The sequence below is a fragment of the Peromyscus maniculatus genome, chromosome X (genome assembly GCF_049852395.1).
Source record: "Peromyscus maniculatus bairdii isolate BWxNUB_F1_BW_parent chromosome X, HU_Pman_BW_mat_3.1, whole genome shotgun sequence".
Lineage (NCBI taxonomy): Eukaryota > Metazoa > Chordata > Mammalia > Rodentia > Cricetidae > Peromyscus > Peromyscus maniculatus.
This window is the reverse complement of record NC_134875.1, coordinates 80,836,722-80,856,939: the sequence shown is the minus strand read 5'-3', so window position 1 is coordinate 80,856,939 and position 20,218 is coordinate 80,836,722. Positions and strand designations below refer to the sequence as shown.

Below are 20,218 nucleotides of genomic sequence, written 5' to 3'. Positions count from 1 at the left end.
AAATTCTCTGAGACAGATACTCTCCCCTCCCCACTGCCCTAAGCCCACCTCACCGCCCCAAGCCCACCTCACCCCATTTCCCTGAATTGCATCAGTTCAGGCTCTCCAGGTATCATTTTTCTGGTCAGCAGAAATCCCACCCTCACCCCCGCCACTTGGAATGCTACCGCGGAGATTATTGAGACCCAGCGGGGGTTATATCGCCCTAGCAACCGCCGAGTGCGCCTGCGCAGTCTTTTTCTCAGGCGGACTGCTTAATTAGGTTCCTGCACCGCCGCAGGTCAGACTTGGGGGCCAAAAGGGTGTATCTCTCCTCCCATTGTCCAATTCCTGAGTTGGAAATTGTGCTGTTTTCTTTCTGGGGCTAAGAAAAATGTGAGAAATGTCGCTTACTCTCTACCATCTGCTAGGAGGTGGCAGTTCGGGGAAACCTCTGATAATTAAAAGGATGCAAAGGGGAGAAAGCTTGAGCATGCCAGGAGATAAGGACGCATACAGCATGCAGTACTGGAAGGCATCACTGTCTTTCCGTAGTCAGAGGACGTTTTCTGCATGATGCTCACCCCCTTGCCCGGGATGCCTCTCAGAAACTGTTACCTGCAAGCTTTCTAGGGAAAGCTTGTGAGCAGGGTTAGAAACTGTCAGAGGAATCGGGACGAAGAGATCTAAAATGCTAACTTTACCTTAACAGCTTGAGTGTTAAAACAAACAGTGCTAACGTGGGGTATACAGTGTGGATTAAATCTGACTCAAGATCAAGACAAGCTGTATTTGAGAAAGCTATTACTGTTTCCCAAGAGGCACCCCCAAGAGATAGGGCCTTTGTTACCCCCTGCCACGGATTTCTCTGTCCCGCTCCCCTTCTGAACTTAACCATGTCTTTCTGGGTGACTTTAACCCCCCCCCCCCGTGGGTATTTTACCTACACCCTATACCTTCGCCAGTTTCTCCTTTCGTCCCTCAGCCCAGTCTCAGGCATCACTCCCCAATCCCACTACCCACTACAGCATATGGCACCTCCAGCCTTTCATTTCACCTTGTCCTTCCCACCACCTCCCTGGACTATCCCCTCACCCACCTCCTGCTTCATACTCCTGACCTTTCCCCAGCCTTCCCTGTACCGCACTGCCTGTTTCCCTGCCCTCCCATCATGGAGTTGGGAGTTACACTTGTGGACTCCCATAGCACACCCCAGCCCACTCCGTTTTCTTATACCACTTACCACAGCACAATAGAATTGCTGGTTCACTTCCATGACGTTCCTCTTTTAGGGGAAAGTTCTGAAGCCCAGATGGGGCTTCTTTACCCTTATATCCCCAGCACATAGCCTTGTTCTCAGCACACAGGTACCTGATAAATGTTTATAGAATAAATGAGGACATAAGCATGGCATAATTCATTATACTTTTATTTTTTACTACACTCTGCAACAGCAAATTAAATACAGGTAAGTGGCAGTCTTTTATTTTTGTTTGTTTGTTAACACAGCAATAGACTCAAAAGGAGGGCAACCACGAATGAGGGGCTTTGTGTTTGGGGTGTGTTTGTGTACATATGTGTATTGTTACCGTTATTTAGCTTATTTTACTGGTTATTTCAAATACATAAATATTACCAATGTGTTTTACACAGTTATCCGAACATTTATACTGAAACAAGACAGGAAGAGAAAACGAGCAATTTCATTTATAAACACTGATCATCAAGACAATTAGAGTAAATTGGAAGGAAAGAAATATTATTAGAATTGGAACACAATAAGCACAAGGAGTACTCTTTACCCCAGCCCTCCCAACTTCTGATTTAGGATCCTATTGCCCCTTTCCCAAAGGCCCCTTTAACTGATGCCACTCAACTAAAGTGAAACATCAGACTTCACATGGAGCCAAAGAAGAACATGGCAGTTGCCTCAGATCTGGCCCTGGTCTCTTCATCTTCCACGGCCTCCCTGTATTGCTCTGGCCAGTCCTGTGGCCGCTTTCTGTAGAGCCTAGCCATGTATTCCAAGGCTTTCATTTTGGTGATTTCAAGGTGAGCCCGAGGACCCCAAAGCAGCTCATATTCAACTGGATTAGAGTAGGAGAGTGGCCTGCATTCCAGGTAACGTTGTCTCATAAGCTTACAGGTGATGGCGTGCTTCTTCCCTACATCCACACTAAATCTCCGGAGTAAGTTCCAGATGTTGGCCTCCTTGACACGGTTGCCCATCAGGAAGATCAAACCCAGAATTGGCATCACATATTCTTGGGTGGGTCTGCCCAGGCTCTCTAGCATTACTTGCTCTTCTTCTGATTCTGGTTGCTGAACAAGGAGGTAGACGTGCTCACTGGTATCAACCTCAATCAGAGAGAACCCATAAAACAGATCAAGGATTAGTGTGGCTCGGCTGAGGATATTTGGGAACACGTCCTCGAATTCTTTACCAGTATGAGCCAATAGCTCATCCTGATGTATAGGCAGCAACTCCTCAGTGACATTAATGGCCAACTGGACCAAATCATTTGCTTTATCATTCATAGCGTCCTCTGACCAGAACTCTAAGCCAGCAGCCTGGCTTCTCTCTTTGGCTTTGTCAGCTTCCAGGGCCTTGCTATATTCTTCTGGCCAGCTCCAGGGCTCTTCCTCATGGGCCTCTGCTACAAACTTCAGGGCCTCCATCTTTGTGATTTCCCTGTGGGCTCTAGAGCCCCACAGGAACTCAAATTCAAGGGGATTAGTGCCATATACTGGCCAGTACTCCAAAAATCGCATACGGACAAAGTCAGTAGTGAGGAGGTTTCTTGTGTTCCCAAAGCGGTTGTTGATCCTCTGAGACTCATTCATCATATCAGCCTTTAACAGCAGATCCCAAATTGAGGCCTCTCTTGCCCGGTTGCCATTCAAGAGGATGTGCCCTAGGACCAAGGCCAGGAGACCTGCTTTTGGCATGTCCAGGGTCTCTGCTAGCCGTTCAGTGGTCTGGGGACCTGGTTTGCTGATTAGGTTGTAAGTGTCAGTCTGAGGATCAAGAACTCTCAGGTTTAACCCAAAGACCCGATCCAGGTGAGCTGAGGCTCGTCTGAGTATCTCAGGAAACTGGTCTGAGTATTCTCTGAGAAACTCCAGCATGTCTGACTGCCGAATTGACCCCTCACTTTGGCTTTTCATGCGCATGAAATTCACCAAAGCAACCGACCTGTCTTCTAGAGGGTCGTGGACCCTGAGCGCCCCCAAACGTCGGGACTGCTCGTCGATGAGAACCTCGATGTCATTCGGGTCCTGCACAGCCTGGGGAGCGCTGGCACCCTGTGGGTCTATTGGAATCTGAGGGCCCTGGGGAGCCTCAGGGACTAGCATGGAGGTGGGGGGCCCGGAGGCATTAGTAGCCTGCATTTCACCCCTGCTCTCGCTGTAATCTGCAGTGGTCTCTGCGCTGCCGTGGCGCGCATTCTGGCTTACCAGAGACATAGTTCCAGGAGACAGGAACGCGAACGCGGAGGTCAGCGATCCCTCGGAGAGAGGATCGGAGGTGTGTTGGCGCCTCGGCACAGAGCCGAAGCCTGATACCCGGAAGCTGTGTGGATCAAAAGTGAGAGCTGGTAAGAAAGGCGATCTTTTTACACAGGCAGTAGCAAGCAATGAGCTAAAGCCCAAGAGCAGTTAGCTTTGCCGCAGCCTACGCAAGCGCAGTCAGCCTCTGCGACGTGGTGACCACGCCCCGCTCAGGCTTCCACTCCCGCCTCTTCCCACCTCTGACCGGTCAGTTTGGCCCATGCAGGGTTCGAACTTCTCTTAGGGAAGAGAACTCTCAAAAAGAAACAACGGAGATGAAGCAGACGCATTAAGGGATGGGGGTGTTCAGTGATGCTGCATCTGAAGTTTTTCTAGTTTTTCTGTGAGGTACTAAGAATATTGGTAAGGCTTAATAGAGGATAGGGGGTGTGTTCATGATAATTGTAGAGTCATTAAGGCCTCCACCAACTCAACAGATTATTTCTTGAACATATGCCCATGCCAGACACAGTGCTGGGTATTTGTGCAGTGCATTAGCAATTGCCTTGAGGACGAATTGAATATTCCCTTCCATATGGAGCTTGCAGTAGGGTTGGTTCAATCAGTGGTAATGAGGGCCAACCCTTTATGGAACACTTAGTAGGTGACAGGCATTGTTTTTGGTGTTTTAGTTTTCTCATATTAAAATCACTTAATCTTAGCTAGTCTGAATAACATTCATCCTAAAGGTGAGAAAACTAGCTCAGGGAGGTGAGTTTGCAGACTCGGGCCACTTCAAGTGAAAGAGATCAGGCTTTGAATCCTTTTATCAGAGTCCAGAACATAAGCACTTTCTTTCACACCATCTGCCTTTCAAGGAGTTCTTAGCTCTAGTTCATAAAAATGGCTCAGATCAAATTGATGGAAATCAGCATGAGTCAATTTACATATAGTACAAACACAGGAGTCGTGAATGGCAGTTTTGTCTCAAGTATTTTGGATTGGAGGAGGAGTTGAGCTCTAAGTGATGAAAAGGATGGGAAGAGCTCATGGTTTACAAGGGCACTGTAGCTTTAAGGAACATCAACAGGAAAGGCCCAGAAGTGTAAGAGTAAAAGACAAGTTTGCATAACTGCCAGTTATCCAGGTTGGCTAGAGCCAGAACGTGCTAGGATGGCTGGGAGGCAAGGACAGGGTTGGCCAAACAGGAAGGACTAAATCTCCTCCTATATGTCGGAAACTGTTTATGGCTGCACAGCACATTGGGTCCTGTTCATCATTCAGGGGTTTGTACATTTGTATTTGAGGATGTGTGGTCTAAACACTCTGCTAGGAAGAAGGGTCAGTTGCTCTATTTTCTACCACAGTAGTTGGGCTAAAGCGTAGCCCTAATCCAGGAATGCAGTAAAGGAAGAAAAAAGGTCAGATTGATACCTGCAGCCACAACTGAAATCCTTCCAAGTTCTTGATGGTAATGATTATTGTTTTACATTCAGTGATCCGGGGCCCTGAAACTCCTTCAGAGGCCACTCATTCTGTCACTCACCCATGACATTTTCCAAGTCCTTGCTTTTACATGTTCATGCTATTACAATAGCAAAGTAGAAGGTTCAGGACCAAGCATTTGGCCAAACTGATCAAGAGAGACCTATATTTACTACACAAATGAATGTGCATGTTCTACAAGACAGAATGTGTGCTGCTTGGCATTGATCTGTTGGCCATGCCTTAGGAGAGGCTTGTGGGAAGCAGTGCCCTGTTCTCAGCTGCTGCAGAGGTATGAGTGAGGGCACACTGGAGGGGTCTTTTACTCTGGTCTCTTCCCTTCTCCAGAAGGGCAACATGTTTTTGACTTAGACTGGTATTTCTCGAAGTAAAACTAAGTTTAGTTTTTTTTTTTTAATCCTCTTATAAATGAAACTTGGCTCACAGTTTAAGTCGGACTTAATTATTCCCATCTAGTAAAAAAAAATCAACATCAAATAGAAAAACAACATCTTAACTGAGAAATGACATCTCAGTCTCATGACGTGGTATTCAATTCCTTAACAAATTCATCCCTGTCTGGTTCTCCGTCTTCCTCACTATTCTCATCACATTCTTCCATGAAGTCATCTCTGGACACACTGGGCTTCATTTTTCTTTTCATTAAGCTATTTTTATGTTTTACAGGTCAACAAAGATTTCTAGTTATTGCTAAATGAACAATGAAGCTATGTCTATGATATACATATGTCAATGTCAATGCAAAAAGATGGACTCACACTCCTTAGCTGAAACTTCTTTTGAGACTTTCTGTTAACTTTTTCTTTTACACATTTTTTTTTTTTGGTTTTTTGAGACAGGGTTTCTCTGTGTAGCTTTGCACCTTTCCTGGAACTCACTTGGTAGCCCAGGCTGGCCTCGAACTCACAGAGATCTGCCTGCCTCTGCCTCCCGAGTGCTGGGATTAAAGGCGTGTGCCACCACCACCCAGCTTCTTTTACACATTTTTAAGGATGAATAATTTCCATACTATTTTTATCTTCAACAAAATGTTAGTGAAGTCTTTCACTTTGACTATTAGAACATGCACATAATAAAGTTCATAACCCACAAATGTAGCACTTGATAAATTGCAAAGTATTTAACACATCATGTGACCATGATGCCACTTAAGATCATATCCAGCATCTTCAAATTTCTGGTGACACTTTATCCCAATCCTTTCCCTCTCACTTGTCCTTAGAGAAAATTGCCATACTGACTTCTGGAATTTTAGATTAGTTGTGTGTGTGTGTAATTTAAATAATAATCATAATAGTTATGATAATATACATAATATAATAATTATAATTATACAGAATGTATTTATTAGTATCTTCTTCCAAGCATCACCCCCATTCTATTACATTTTTATCCACGTTGTTTATAATAATAGTCTGTTCATTTTCATTACTATAGAGTTTGTAATTGTGTGAATATGGACTTCTGTTTAAGAAGGCAGATAAGTATCTATTATATGATTATGAATTCAGGATATGCATAACACTTCTTACAAAGGACTATTAGTCAAAGTAATAATATAATTATGCAAAACCCCTCACACATATAAAATCTCATTTCTAGATTTTGTTGTATGTATATAACGTTGTGGTGGTTATATCCAGTTTGTAAAATTATAATGACTAATTATACTTGAAGCATTTTTTTTATGGAACAGGATCTCTCTGTGTTACCTTGGCTGTCCTGGATTTCGCTCTGTAGACCAGGCTGGCCTTGAACTCACAGAGATCCACCTGCTTCTGCCTCCTGAGTGCTGGGATTAAAGGTGTGTGCCAATAGCTACTCAACTAGAGGTGTGCCTGCATGATACTCCTCGTAACCATAGTGGAATATTGATGAACTTGAGTTTGTGAAGGGCTTGTGCAGATAACAACAGCATCAGTGAATTCGTGAGTGCAATGGCCATCTCATACCCAGAAGAAAGCATTTCATAGCACTCTTCCTCATCCCCAAGTTCTTATATTCTTTCTTTCCTCCCTTCCGTGTTGTTCCCTGATGCTGCGACCCTTTAATACAGTTCCCCGTTTTGTGGTGACCCCACAACCATAAAATTATTTTTATTGCTACTTCATAACTGTAATTTTGCTACTGTTATGAATTGTAATGTAAATATTTTTGGAGATAGAGGTGTGCCAAGGGGGGTCACAACCACAGGTTGAGAACCACTGATATATAATCTATTTTTTTAATCTATTGTTGTTGGACATTTGGGTGATTTATAGTGTTTGTAATAGTGCTGCTAAGAATATTCTAGTATATTTCTTTTCATAAACTTTTTAAAAATACTTTCAATTAGTACTCAGGACCACCACTATAGGACCATCGGTTTGGATTCTTTTGATTTCTATAAAAGAGTCAGAAATGCTTATATAAATATACATATTCTGATGAGCAGAAAAACAGATGTCATGTGTGGTAGTTTGAATGAAAATGGGCCCCATGGACTCATAGGGAGTGGCACTATTTGAAAGGATTAGGAAATGTAGGCCTTGGTGGAGTGGGTCTGGACTTACTGGAGGAACTGTGTCACTGCAGGTGCGCTCTGAGCTTTCAGAAGCTCAAGCCAGGCCCAGTCTCTCTCCCTCCCCCTCTCCTTGTTGGCTACCTGTCTATCCAAATGTAGAACTCTTGGCTTCTCTCCAGCATCATGTCTGCCTACTTGCTGAAATGCTTCCCACCATGATGATAGTGGACTAAACCCAACCAAGCCAGCCCCAGTTAAATGTTTTCCTTTAAAGAGTTGCTGGATAATATAGCAAGAGACCTGGCCCTTGCACTGGGGGGGGGAGGGGGGGAGGGGGAGACGGCCCTACCCCTCACCACGAGCTTGCACCTCGCCTGGGCAGCACACTAGAGCACAGGTGAGTCAGCCCTGAGGGCTCCAATGCAGCAGAGATGACTCCTCCCCTTCCCTCCACCCCTACCACGTCTCAGGCAAGAGAGCTGGCCCTGGGATCACGAGAATAGGAGAACTAGCCCTTCCCCTCACCAGCTGCAACAAACAGGACAGCTGGCCCCGCCCCGCCCTCCTCATATGCCCATTACAGCAACTGGGAGAGAGCTTTGCACCTCGCCTGGGCAAGACAGTGGACCTGGACCTCGTGGTGTGAGTGTCAGTGAGCCGGACCCAAGGGCCTAAAAGCTGGAGAACTGGCCTGAGTTCCTTGCTGCGGGCTGCGATGGGTGGACTGACCAAGGTGGTGCTGGAGAGTGCACTGGGGAGGGGGAAGGGTGACAGTGGAGGAAAGGACCGGGGCTCTGAGCTGGTCCACCCCAATATCCACCTCATCTATGAACAGTTAGAGCAGGAGAAGGGCACAAACCTATAGATTCAAAACTGCAGGATCTCCACATCACAAGACAACGGGGGTGGATCTTGCCCTTGTGCCCTGGTAAGAGCTGAGAGCTCATAGTTGACCCTGTGACAGAGGACAGAAGCCTCGAACCAGACTGATGACTGATGGCAATGAACACTTGTAAATGAAGATGAAAGGACACAACCACAGCTTCCACGATGAAATTCTTCTCTCTTTTTTCTCCCTTCCTCTTTCTTGTTTTGTTTTGGTTGGTTGGTTTGGTTTTTGTTTTTTCTTTTAAATTTTGTTCTGTTTTGCGGGAGAGGTTGCAAGGACGGAGAGGGCAAATTCGGGGGATGGGGAGATGGGCAGGATCGGGATGCATGGTGTGAAAACCATAAAGAATAAATAAAAGTTCATTTTAAAAAAGAGTTTTGGGGATGATGGCTCAGCTCAGTTAAAAACAATGGCTACTCTTCCAGAGGACCTGGGTTCGATTCTGGCATCTGCATCGTGGCTCACAACCATCTATAACTCCAGTCTCTGGAGACTGACACCCAGACATATATGCAGGTAAAACACCCAACATACAAAAATAAAATATTAAGAAAAGAGTTACCGTGGTCATGGTGTCTCTTCACAGAAATAGAAACCCTAACTTAGACAATATAGTTTCTCATAGATGCAGAGATCCACAGCTAAGCGCTGGGCTGAGCTCCTGAAGTCCAGTCCGAGAGAGGGAAGAGGGATTACATGAGCAAGGGAGGAGGGGCTTAAGATCATGATGGGGAAACCCACAGAGACAGCTGATCCGGGATGGTGGGACCTCAGAGACTCTGGACTGACAGCTGTGAAGCCCACATGGGACCGAACTATGCCCTTTGCATGTGGGAGACAGTTGTGTAGCTTGGTCTGGTTGAGGGCCCCTAGGAGTGGGACCAGGATCTAGCCCTGGCACATGAGCTGGCTTTTTGGAGCCCATTCTCTATGGTGGGACACCTTGCACAGGCCTGATACGGGGGTGGGGGTGGGGGTGGGGGTGGGGGGTGTTGGTCCTGCCAAAATTGATGTGCCAGGCTTCACTGACTTCCCATGGGAGTCCTTACCCTTTCTGGAAAGTGGATGGGCATTAGGGTGGGGGGAGATGGGGTGGAGCGGGAGGAAGGGAGGGAGGGGGAACTGTGGTTGGTATGCAAAATGAATAAAATTTTTTTAAAAAAGACACTATGGTTTCTCAACATCTTGACACGCACGGTGTTTTCTTTTTTTCCATTATAACTACTTTGGTGATTGGAATTATGGTATAATATTGTATTCTGGTTTACTTTATGCTGATGACAAATGAAATTGGGCTCTTTTTTATATGTTTATTAAAATATTGGGGCCAGGCGGCGGTGGTGCACGCCTTTAATCCCAACACTTGGGAGACAAGAGCCAAGTGGATCTCTGTGAGTTCAAGAATTGGGATACTTCTTTTGTAGAGAATACCTGTTCAAGTGTTTTGCTAACTTTTTTCTACTAGAATGTTATTTCCTGTTGATTTGTAATGATTTGAATGTAAAACAACCCCCGTGTTTAAACACTGGTTTCCCAGCCAGTGGTGCTGTCTTGGGAGGCTTTAGACTTATGCGATCAGACATAAGGCCATAGGGACTGGCTTTCAAGGATATAGGCGAATCCCATTTCTAGTCCTTACTCTGTTTCTTGCTCTACAGATATAGAAACAAAATATGCTACTTGCTCCTGCTACTGTGATCTCTGGCACACCTTCACTGCCATGATGGACTGTACTCTTCCAAATCATAAGCCAAAAAACGAATCCTTTACTCCTTAAGTTGTTTATGTCAATTATTTTGGGGCAACAGTGAGAAAATTAACTGATACACTTATATAGTTCATATATTTTATAAGTACAAGTCTTTTGTGTAACGAGTCTTTCTGTGCCCCACCAGCCAGCTCCCAAATAGTGACACAGAGACTTCTTATTAATTCTAAAAGCTTGGTCTATAGCTTAGGCTTGTTCCTAACTAGCTCCTATAATTTAAATTAACCCATTTCTATTAATCTACATTCTATCATGTGGTGTTACCTCTCTTTCATCTTGCACCTCCTGTTTCCTCTCCATGTCTCCTGGCATCTCCCATATGTCTAGATTCCTCCTCATCTTCCTTTCTCTCCCTGGAAACCTGCTTATACCATCTACCTAGCTATTTGCCATTCAGCTTTTTGTTACACTAATGGGTGATGTCATTCTGTATGCTGTGAATATATGTTGCTCTGATTGGTTGAGAAATAAAGCTGTTTGGCCAATGGTGAGGCAGAATAGGGTTAGGTGGACCATTCTAACTAGAGAGGAGCAAGGAGAAAGGCAAAACAGAGGAGACGCTGCCAGCCACCACCATGAGAAAGAAGATGTAAAGATACCGGTAAGTCATGAGCCACATGGCAAAGTATAGATTTATAGAAAGGGGTTAATTTAAGATGTAAGAGCTAGCTAACAAGAAGCCTGCCATGGTCACAGTTTAAAAATTAAAAAAATGAAAGAAAGAAAGAAAAAGTTTTTGGGCTACATGCTACTGGATAGGCCACTGCTTCACAGAGTCAGTGGTGAGCATGGTTCCCCCAAAGCTGGCAGGAAACGTAGTTCCACCATTTTGGGAAGCTGAGGTGGGCAGAGCCAGCAGCCAAAGCTGCCATTTCAATCCTAGTAATACTGCAGTTTAAATCAATAGATTCACAATAAAACATATTCAGATGAAATAAACCTCTAAACAGTTTACAATGTGTGTAAATAGTACATAGGCTTGAAAGAGAGAGGAAAAGGAATGTACACAGTTACATAAAGAAATAGAAAATTTTTAAAAATAAAATCTTTGAAGAGAAAGTAAAAGTAATATAAAAAATAAGCCATGTAAAGATGGTAATCATACAGAAAATCTAGATTGTATTGTCTTTGGTATTTTTAACTGTAGAGAGACATTTGATTATAAAGGCTGCTAAGTTAAACCAATATATGTATTTTAAAGGTATCTTGACTTCAAAATTTGAATCTAAGGATATGTTGCTTCGGAAAGGAGGGTCTGCTTTTGTTTCCACAGGAAGCAAGAGGCTATGGATTTGTTCCTGGTTAAGATGGATCAGATTTGATCAAGGCAGACCTCCTGAACCTTAACAGATCAATCAACAAAGGTTGTAGCCGGTCTTCCCAGGACTTGACCATTATCTCAAATTTTTTCAGGATCCCCATAAGCCTACCAGTGCCCCCTATCAGTAGGAAGTAGCCTAGAAAACTACACCCACATCCCCAAAAAATGGATTATAGATGTTTGTCTTTGTTTAGGTTTTCAGTTACAAATTGTTATTGGCCATAGTGAAAGGAGGACATGATGTAGATATATAGGATATGGATATGATAGGATAAAAGGTTAGATTATTGAATCTACTTTTAAAGAGCAACAATTTGTTTGAAATGTTTTACATTGCTATGGATTTTAGTTTATTGATACAAATTTAAAGTTAATGTATGTACTGTATGTATATTTCTACTCTTGTTTCAAGTATTTTGTTTGTGCAGCTCATTTGAAATTATAGTGTATAACTGAGAAATATAGATTAATAGTTAATGATCTATGATAATCAAACTTGTAGTCATGTTAAGTTTTCTAGGTGTACATAGATATAATTCAGTTAGGTAGGTAATGTTCCAGCACTTCAAAGACCTACAGAATATGGCATTTAAAATGTTTTAAATACTTAGACTTTCTGGACAGTGAGACACGTCTGCTCCTGGCAGCACTGATTTACTTCAAAGAGAAAGATGGGCATCGAAGATACTCCATATGGAATTTGTCTTCTTCTTGAAGTGCTATGGCATATGTATGCTGTATGCTGTGAATATGTGTTGCTCTGATTGGTGGGTAAACAAAATGCTGATTGGCTGGTAGCCAGACAGGAAGTATAGGTGGTGCAAGCAGACAAGGAGAATTCTGGGAGGAGGAAGGCTGAGTCAGGAGACACCAGCAGACACAGAGGGAGCAAGATGACAAGGCAGAACAGAAAAGGTACCAAGCCATGTGCCTAAACATAGATAAGAATCATGGGTTAATTTAGGCATAAGAGGTAGCCAGTAATAAGCCTGAGCCAATGGCCAAGCAGTTATAATTAATATAAGCCTATGTGTGCTTACTTGGGGGACATATATCTCCCTTTGGGTGGCTGCGGGACCGGCAGGTAAGAGAGATTTGTCCTTACTGCAGGCCAGGCAGGACACAGGAAAACTTCTGGCTACATTACACCAATTACAGCAATATACCTTCACACAGTGTGCAAATATTTGACAACACTTCTGTCTATAACTGTGGTGGTTTTAATGACAAATGTTCCCCATAGGCTTGTGTATTTGAATACTTGATCTCCAGTTGGTTGTGCTGTATGTGGAGGTTATAGACCCTTTAGGAGGTATAGATTGGCTGGAAAAAGGACATCACTATGAGTGAGCTTTGAGTTTCTAGGTTCACCCCTACTTACAGTTCCCTCTCTCTGCTTTCTGTATGTGAACAAAAATAGGATCTCTCAGCTTCCTTCTCCTGCTGCCATCCTTGCTGCTTGTTATGATGTCTCACCTCCATGATGTACTCTTATCCCTCTGGAACCATAAGCCAAAATTAACACTTTCATCTGTAAGTTGTTTTGAGTCATTATATTTTATCACAGTAAAAGAAAATTAACTGATACAATGTATATTACAAGTCTCCCTCTCATATACAGATTTCCTTTTTACTATCTCAATGTTCTGTTTGAATCAGTGGTTCTCAACCTTCCTAATGCTGTGACCTTTTAATACAAGTCCTCATGTTGTGGTGGACTCCAACCATACAATTATTTTCATTGCCACTTCACAACTCTAATTTTGCTACTGTTATGAATTGCAATGTAAATATCTGTGTTTTCTAATGGTCTTAGGTGACCCTTGTGAAAGAGTCGTTCAACTCCCAAATGGGTTGCAACCCACAAGTTGAGAACAACTGCTTTAAATGAACAAAAATTCTTAGTCATTATATAGTCCAATTTATTAATTGTCATTATGGTCAAAGCTTTAGTGGGCATGTTTAAGAAATCTTGCTACCAAGACCACCTGAAATGTTTATATGCTTTCTTCAAAAAATATTTGATTTATCCTTCATTTTGAGATCTAAAATTCATCTGGAACTCTGGGGTGGGAAATGAGAGCTCAAGGTTTAAGAGTGTTTCATGCTTTCAGAGGACCCAAGTTTGGCTCCCAGCAGCCACTTAAGGCAGCTCACAACTACCTTTTACTCCAACTGCAGAAGATATGATGCTCTGTTCTGCCTCTATGCACAGAGCACAAATGTGTGTACATACCTAGCAACAGAGAGAGAGAGAGAGAGAGAGAGAGAGAGAGAGAGAGAGAGAGAGAGAAAGAGAGAGAGAGATTTAAGAATAATAAATTTTAAATAAATAAATATCATCTGAAATTTATTTTTTAGTATGCTGTGAGATGAGAATTCAATAATTATTCATTTTTGCCACAAAGCAAATAGTAAGATACCATACCCATCTTTAAAACTGATATAAGACCATACTTGCCATGGACTGGCCCACCGGGAGTACCACGACCGTAAGAGAATCAGGGCTTGGGTAGTCAGGAAGGCAAGGATTCAGCGACTGACAGACAGACAACACACTCAGAAGTGGTTTGAATCTGCTGCAATTTTACTTCTGCAAATCAGTAGTTTATATACAGAAAAGAAAACTATCAAGTCATACAGGGAACAACAAGAGCTTGGCAATAATTCAATTACATCATCTTAAAAAAAATCAAGCACACAGTTACTAATCGGCACTAGACATATCCCTTCACTCACAAGAACCTTATGACCCAAAGAACAGTCTGTGTTTTATAAACTTGGTACAGTCCCTAGATTTGTGAAGGCTTCTTTGTGGTTGCGGCTGTGTCCTTCATCTTTATCTCAGCCGCTCTCTAGTTTATTATGAACTTCTACTTTTCTGGTTCTCATGACCCATTTAGCCAATTTAGATGCTGCAGATCCTCCCTAAGTATTTCTTCAGTTCTTTACCATATATCTCTTCTAATATAAAACCTTTTTACCTGCTGGAATATGGACTCTTGTACTTTTACACCTGTAAGGGGAAGGGGTTCTGCTGTAGTCCTTAACTTTTCCATGCTGAACTTCCTCAACAGAGGGGCCCACCATCTGCCTCCTATGAGATAATGTTTTCTGCCATAAATCACTTTAGTTGGGATTCCTAAAGGATTCCTAGTGGGTGAGTGTTCATTCCCTAGAAGTGCCTGAACTTTCTATTATCTAGCGGCTTGAGGCTTGAGGTCTTTAAGGAATAGTTCATTCTGCTATATCTAAATAAGGTCCATGTCCAGCTTCCCCTTTCCTCCACAGTTCACAACCCAAGCATTCATTAATTTTGGCTGTGTTTTATAGATTAATTAGAACATTATCAGAAAAGCAGTTATACAGAACCCATAGCCCAGGGAGATCATGATCTGTGAAGCACGTCTCCTTTGAGAAGGAGGCATAACACGGGCACTCTGCCAGGGACCTCCAGGGAGCTTAGTCCCATGGGACACGTATCTCCCGTCCGCTATAATTGACATAATTGTTCATGTCACATGGACGACACTGGAGTTGGTGTGGCATTTCCCGGATTTTTGTTTTTAAGACGCAGCTCCAGCAGATCATGCCTCACTGTGTGTAGGGAACGTAGGATAATTTTAAAAAGACAAGGAAATAATAATCAAAATCAACCAAAAGAAAATAAGAATCAATACCCCAATGAATGCAAAGTATTGTGTCCAATCTAGAGGATTAAGAGAGCGGACATCTTATCTAGAAGGAGTAAAGACTAGAACATGGCTAAGAATAAAACTGGCTGTGTAGTTTTGTGGCTTAAGGGGCCCCTTGGCAGTAGTATCAGGATCCATCCCTGATGAATGAGCTGGCATTTTGGATCCCATTACCTATGGTGGGACACCTTGCACAGCCTTGATGCAGGGGGAGGGGCTTGGACCTGCCTCAACTGAATGTACCAAGCTCTGCTGACTCCCCATGGGAGGACTTACCTTTTTATAGGAGAGGATGGGGGTGGGGGGAGGGGGAGGCTGGAGGGGCAAGAGGAGGGAAGAGGCAAATCTGTAATTGATATGTAAAATAAATAAAAAATTTCTTAATAAAAAAATAATAAAAGAATCCAACTGGCAAAGTAATAGCAGTCATTCATATAGCTAGGGATGTTCATTAATCATTGTGGCTTAAACATTTCCATGTTTCGGGATGTTGTGTTTTGTTTTGTTTTGCTTTCTGTTACGTTCTGATTAAGAAGTCACCATGTTTTTGTCCTGCTCAGACCTCGTAACAGATTGTTCTGATTTGAAGCTGATAATCTGTGAAATTATTCATGCAAACAGGAGAGCATCAAGGTTTATCTGATAACCAATAACAGTACCAATTGGATACCAGGAACTCTTTTACAATACCCTGTTTCATTCAAAAGCAGAAAGCATCAAGTCATAGGAAATAAATCCACAACATATGGATGTGTTAGTTTTTTTCCTCATTGTTGTGATGAAATACCCAACAAAAGCAACTTAAGGAAAGAGGGCTTTATTTTTGGCTCATTGTTTGAGGGTACAGTCCATCACGGCAAGGGAATCCTGGTTGCAGGCACTTGGGCAGCTGTTCACATTACATCCACAGTCAGGAAATAGAGACAGATGACTGCTCACCTTTTTCTTTTTATTAATCTCAGAACCTCAGTCCACAGAATGGTGCCATCTACAGTCAGGGCATGTCTATATACTCCAATGAACCAAATCCAGAAATTCCCTCACAGACGTGCCCAAAGGCTTGTCTCCTAGGTAATTATGAATTTTTGACACTCAGAGATTAGAGAGTGTAGTTTGAGATAGATTATGGTTAGTCTCCCTTGATCCATTTATTTCAAGGTAAGTTGAGTTCTCTGATGTGAGATGAGCTAAGCAGTAGTATCTAAGTGTCTGGATAAAATCCATGCATCAACCGCAACACAGACATTTTTAGAAATTAGTTCTTAGTCCTTAAACTCTCATAGAAATTCAGAACTTATAAAATCCAATCAATAAAGCAAGCTAGCTATACTTAGAAAGCTAGGTAATCATGACTCATGTACTTTTTGTAGACTACAGGTACATCAAAATGTATCTGCATGGCCATCACTAGTTCTGTAACTCAGCAGAATCAGGTGAAGGATGGCATATATAGAAGTTGGTTAAATTTAGAGTGGCAATACTTTAGAAAGACCTTACAGAAAAATGTTGCTTTTCCTTAAGTGACAGGAGACTATATGAGATAAAATAACAGTATGAAGATGAATGAGAGTAATATTAGTACCAAAGCAAATAATCCAAAGAGTGTTGAATTAATCTTATTACATTGTCTCAGGTGGAGGATGTTCATTTTTGATGGCAGAAGGTTATCTCATTTTTGGGAAAATGTTACTTCTGTAAGAAAAGGCTTCTGAAAGACTCATAAGAACCCTCAATTTAAAGTCATTTGAAGTTACTATCCCAGGAGTCAAGAGGAAATCTTTAAGAGGAGAAAAAAGTATCAAAACTTTTGAGTATTATTGTTAGGGCATTTGTTAACAGTTCCTGATAGGGTAAGTTTCACTTAGTCTTAAATTCAACTTTTCTCTGATATCTAATTTAAAAAATTGCAGATTGTAGATTATGTAGGATGCATTTTGCTAAGTGCTTTGTAAATGTTCCCCATACCTCATAGTGTTAAACCTCGAAGCACTGCATGAGTATTTAATGAATAAACTGTAATTTGGTCAAATCTCAGACCTTGAAATTCCTTAGTTCATGAAACAATATTATTAATCCATAAGAGCTAACCTGTGGTCCCATGGAGCTTTATCTCATTTTCATAAAACTAATAGAAGTATTTGGGGCTTTCAAAGATTGAAGGTTTCTAAGGATAGTTTTAGCTTAGAATTCCAGTAGTTCTCTCTACTTTTCCTGAAGGCTATGGATAGAAAAGTGAAGTTTCTCAACAAAAGGAAAAAATTTACAGTGTACTAATTAAAATTCTGATAATGTAAGTGTCTCTGTTACTGGATAAAAAGAAATAGGGATTATGCAAATCAGATGAATGAAATTCAGTACTTTTATATCCTCACTATGGGTAGGGTTCTAGTAGGAGAAGCTTCAGTCCGCCTTGACATTATTGATGCAAACATCTTAATTATTGATGTTCTCATCTTAAAGGGAATAAGAGACAGTTCATTCTGGAGTCATTTTGAGTGACCACGGCCTGGGAACACAGACTTAGGCTACCCCAAATTCCATGTTCCTATGTGGAAGCAGTTTCCTGAAGTTTTATAATTTTACAATACAAAGAAAATAATAAATCAAGGCAAGTTTGAAATGCATTGATGGATACATCAGAGAAGCAGTTACATCAAGATGGAGGAAGCTTTTCTATAGGCCTAAGAGGCTATGTGATGGCATTCTTAGGTTTTGGGTTGGTGGAAGCTAATAGTCTGCTAAGTTAATAGATCCCAAAAGGTTTATGTCTATTAGTCACAAGATATTAGTGCCTACACATGGGTGGGCCCAAGCCTTTAACCTGCAACACTGCAATTTCTCCACAGTACTGAAATTCTAAGCAGCTAGTCAGTCTCTACTGACACTACTTAATTTAAGGAGTTTTGTTTACACACTAAACAAATAATAACAAAAATGCATTCATAGCCCTTTGTGGAAGGTATTTGGGTAAATTGGATAAAGTCTATTTGGAAGTTTTCAGAGCAAAAGACTTGTTGGAAACTGTCCACATCCAACTTGCACAATGTTACTAGCATTTCGTTACTGGCAAGTTGGATGTATTTTGGAATTATCATAAGCAATGCCTTTAAAGTTAACAAACCAGTGCTCATTTAATTGTGCAGCCAATCTGTATTTGCAATTTTGGATATTATCATGAAGATTTTTAAAATATGATTTTGCTAAACCCCATGATAAATGTTATGGTGCTACCATGAAGACATCTAAAAATACACAATATCTTAAATGCTCCTTGTTTAAAAAAAAAAACAAGGTCTTATGGCAGTTACTAACAACTTCTTTTGCACCATCTATGAATTTGGCTTTCTGGGTTTTCACACTTGGAATGACTGTGTTAATTTTTGTTGTTGTTGCTGCTGTCAATACATATACTATAAGAAGAAATTTAAGGAAAAAGTTTATTTTGTTCCAGACAGCTTATCTTTTTGTTAGTTGATATGTTCAGATGGGGGCAAATTAATGTAGTCATATAAACAATTTAGTTTCTATGAAAGCTATTTTATTGTAATTAGTCAATGACATTAATTGTGCAAATTCATTCATTTCACTGTACATTTCCTTTCATATGTGCTCATATTGTGCTTTGTTCTTATGAATTCTCCCTGCTATTTTCTTGTGTCCTCCTTCTCTCTTTTCTCCCCCAGCCACCTTCCCTAAATGTCAGTCTTCTATTTTCAGGCCATCCTTCTTTGTTTGCTTGTTTTTATATGTGAGAAAAAAAATAATACTTTCTGTGTCTGGTTAATTCTACCTAAATTCTAGTTCAACCCAAATTTCTTGCTCATGATATGAGTGTTTAATTATTCTTTATGCTTAAATAAAACTATATGCATATATGTATATGTACAAACCCACACATACACATATGTTTTTTTCCATTCATCTATTGATAGACATCTAGGCTGATCTTCCGTTTTGGCTATTGTGAATAGTACCACAATGAATATGTGTAGGCAAGTATCTCTATTGTAGTCTAAATTAATTTTCTTTAGCTATATATACAAAGTAGTGGCCTTGCTGGGATATATTGTAGATCTATTGTTAGATTTTATTTTTTTTAAAAACCTCCACACTGATTTCCATAGAGGTTGGACTAATTTGCATTCCCACCAGCAATGTATAAGAATTCCCCCCAATCCTTGCTAACATTTAAAAAATATAATAGCTATTCTGACTGAGATGAGATAGAATCTCAATAGAATTTTGATTTGCATTTCCCTGATGGCTAAAGATGTCAAACCTTTTTTCCATATATTTATTGAGACGTGTCCTTCAGATCACATGCCCATTTACTGAATGGATTGATCTGTCCTTTTGATGTTTGCATTGTATAGTTTTTTAATGTATTCTGGATATTACTTTCTGTCAAATATCTAGCAGATATTTTCTCCAATTCTGTAGGCTGTCTCTTCTTTCTGTTATTTCCTTTGCTGTGCAGAAGCTTTTAATTTCATGTAATCCCATTTATCTATTGTTGATTTCATTTTTGAACTGTTAAAGTACTAATAATGAAATTACCACTGCCTAGACCAATATCTTGTCATGTGTTTTAAGGGTTAAGTTAAATAAATTCATAAAATATATGATCATAACATATATTTTATGACAATTATTAGTTTTAAATTTAATTTATAAACCATTAACAAGCAAATCAACATTATTCAAGGGATTCTCTAGACCCATGTGAGGTTTGGCTCATTACAGGGCAAAGAAAACAGATTATTTCTTTTTTCAGGTAATAAAGTGAATGAATATTGCAACAACGGATAGTGAAGTATGAAGATGAAAGCTGCCATAAAAGCCTAGATTCTGAAAATTGTTGAGCTTTTTTCTGAGATAATTTATAGGGCACGAGAAACCATTGAATTTAGTAGAGACAACATTAATTGGGATTTTTCACATTTTTCTATTGTTTTTATGGCTCTCAGACAAGATGAATATGCCCAGTCCACTGGACCTAATGAAAGGCTGAAACAAACAATTGATCTCTAGTGATGTCTCTGTAATTGATCTTTGGTGCCTATTC

The 20,218-nt window shown here is 41.1% G+C and overlaps 1 protein-coding gene across 5 annotated transcripts in view; it reads right to left on the bottom strand.

The window, feature by feature from the left end:
- Positions 1-1,392: 1,392 nt before the first annotated feature.
- Magee2 (MAGE family member E2) overlaps positions 1,393-20,218 on the bottom strand; it is a 195,622-nt gene continuing 176,796 nt past the window's right edge. For all 5 annotated transcript variants that reach the window (XM_076561808.1, XM_076561806.1, XM_076561807.1 and 2 more), the window contains one exon: positions 1,393-3,553. In XM_076561808.1, coding sequence (XP_076417923.1) covers positions 1,876-3,553 — 1,678 coding nt within the window. In that variant the 3' untranslated portion in view covers positions 1,393-1,875. The remainder of the gene's footprint in view (positions 3,554-20,218) is intronic.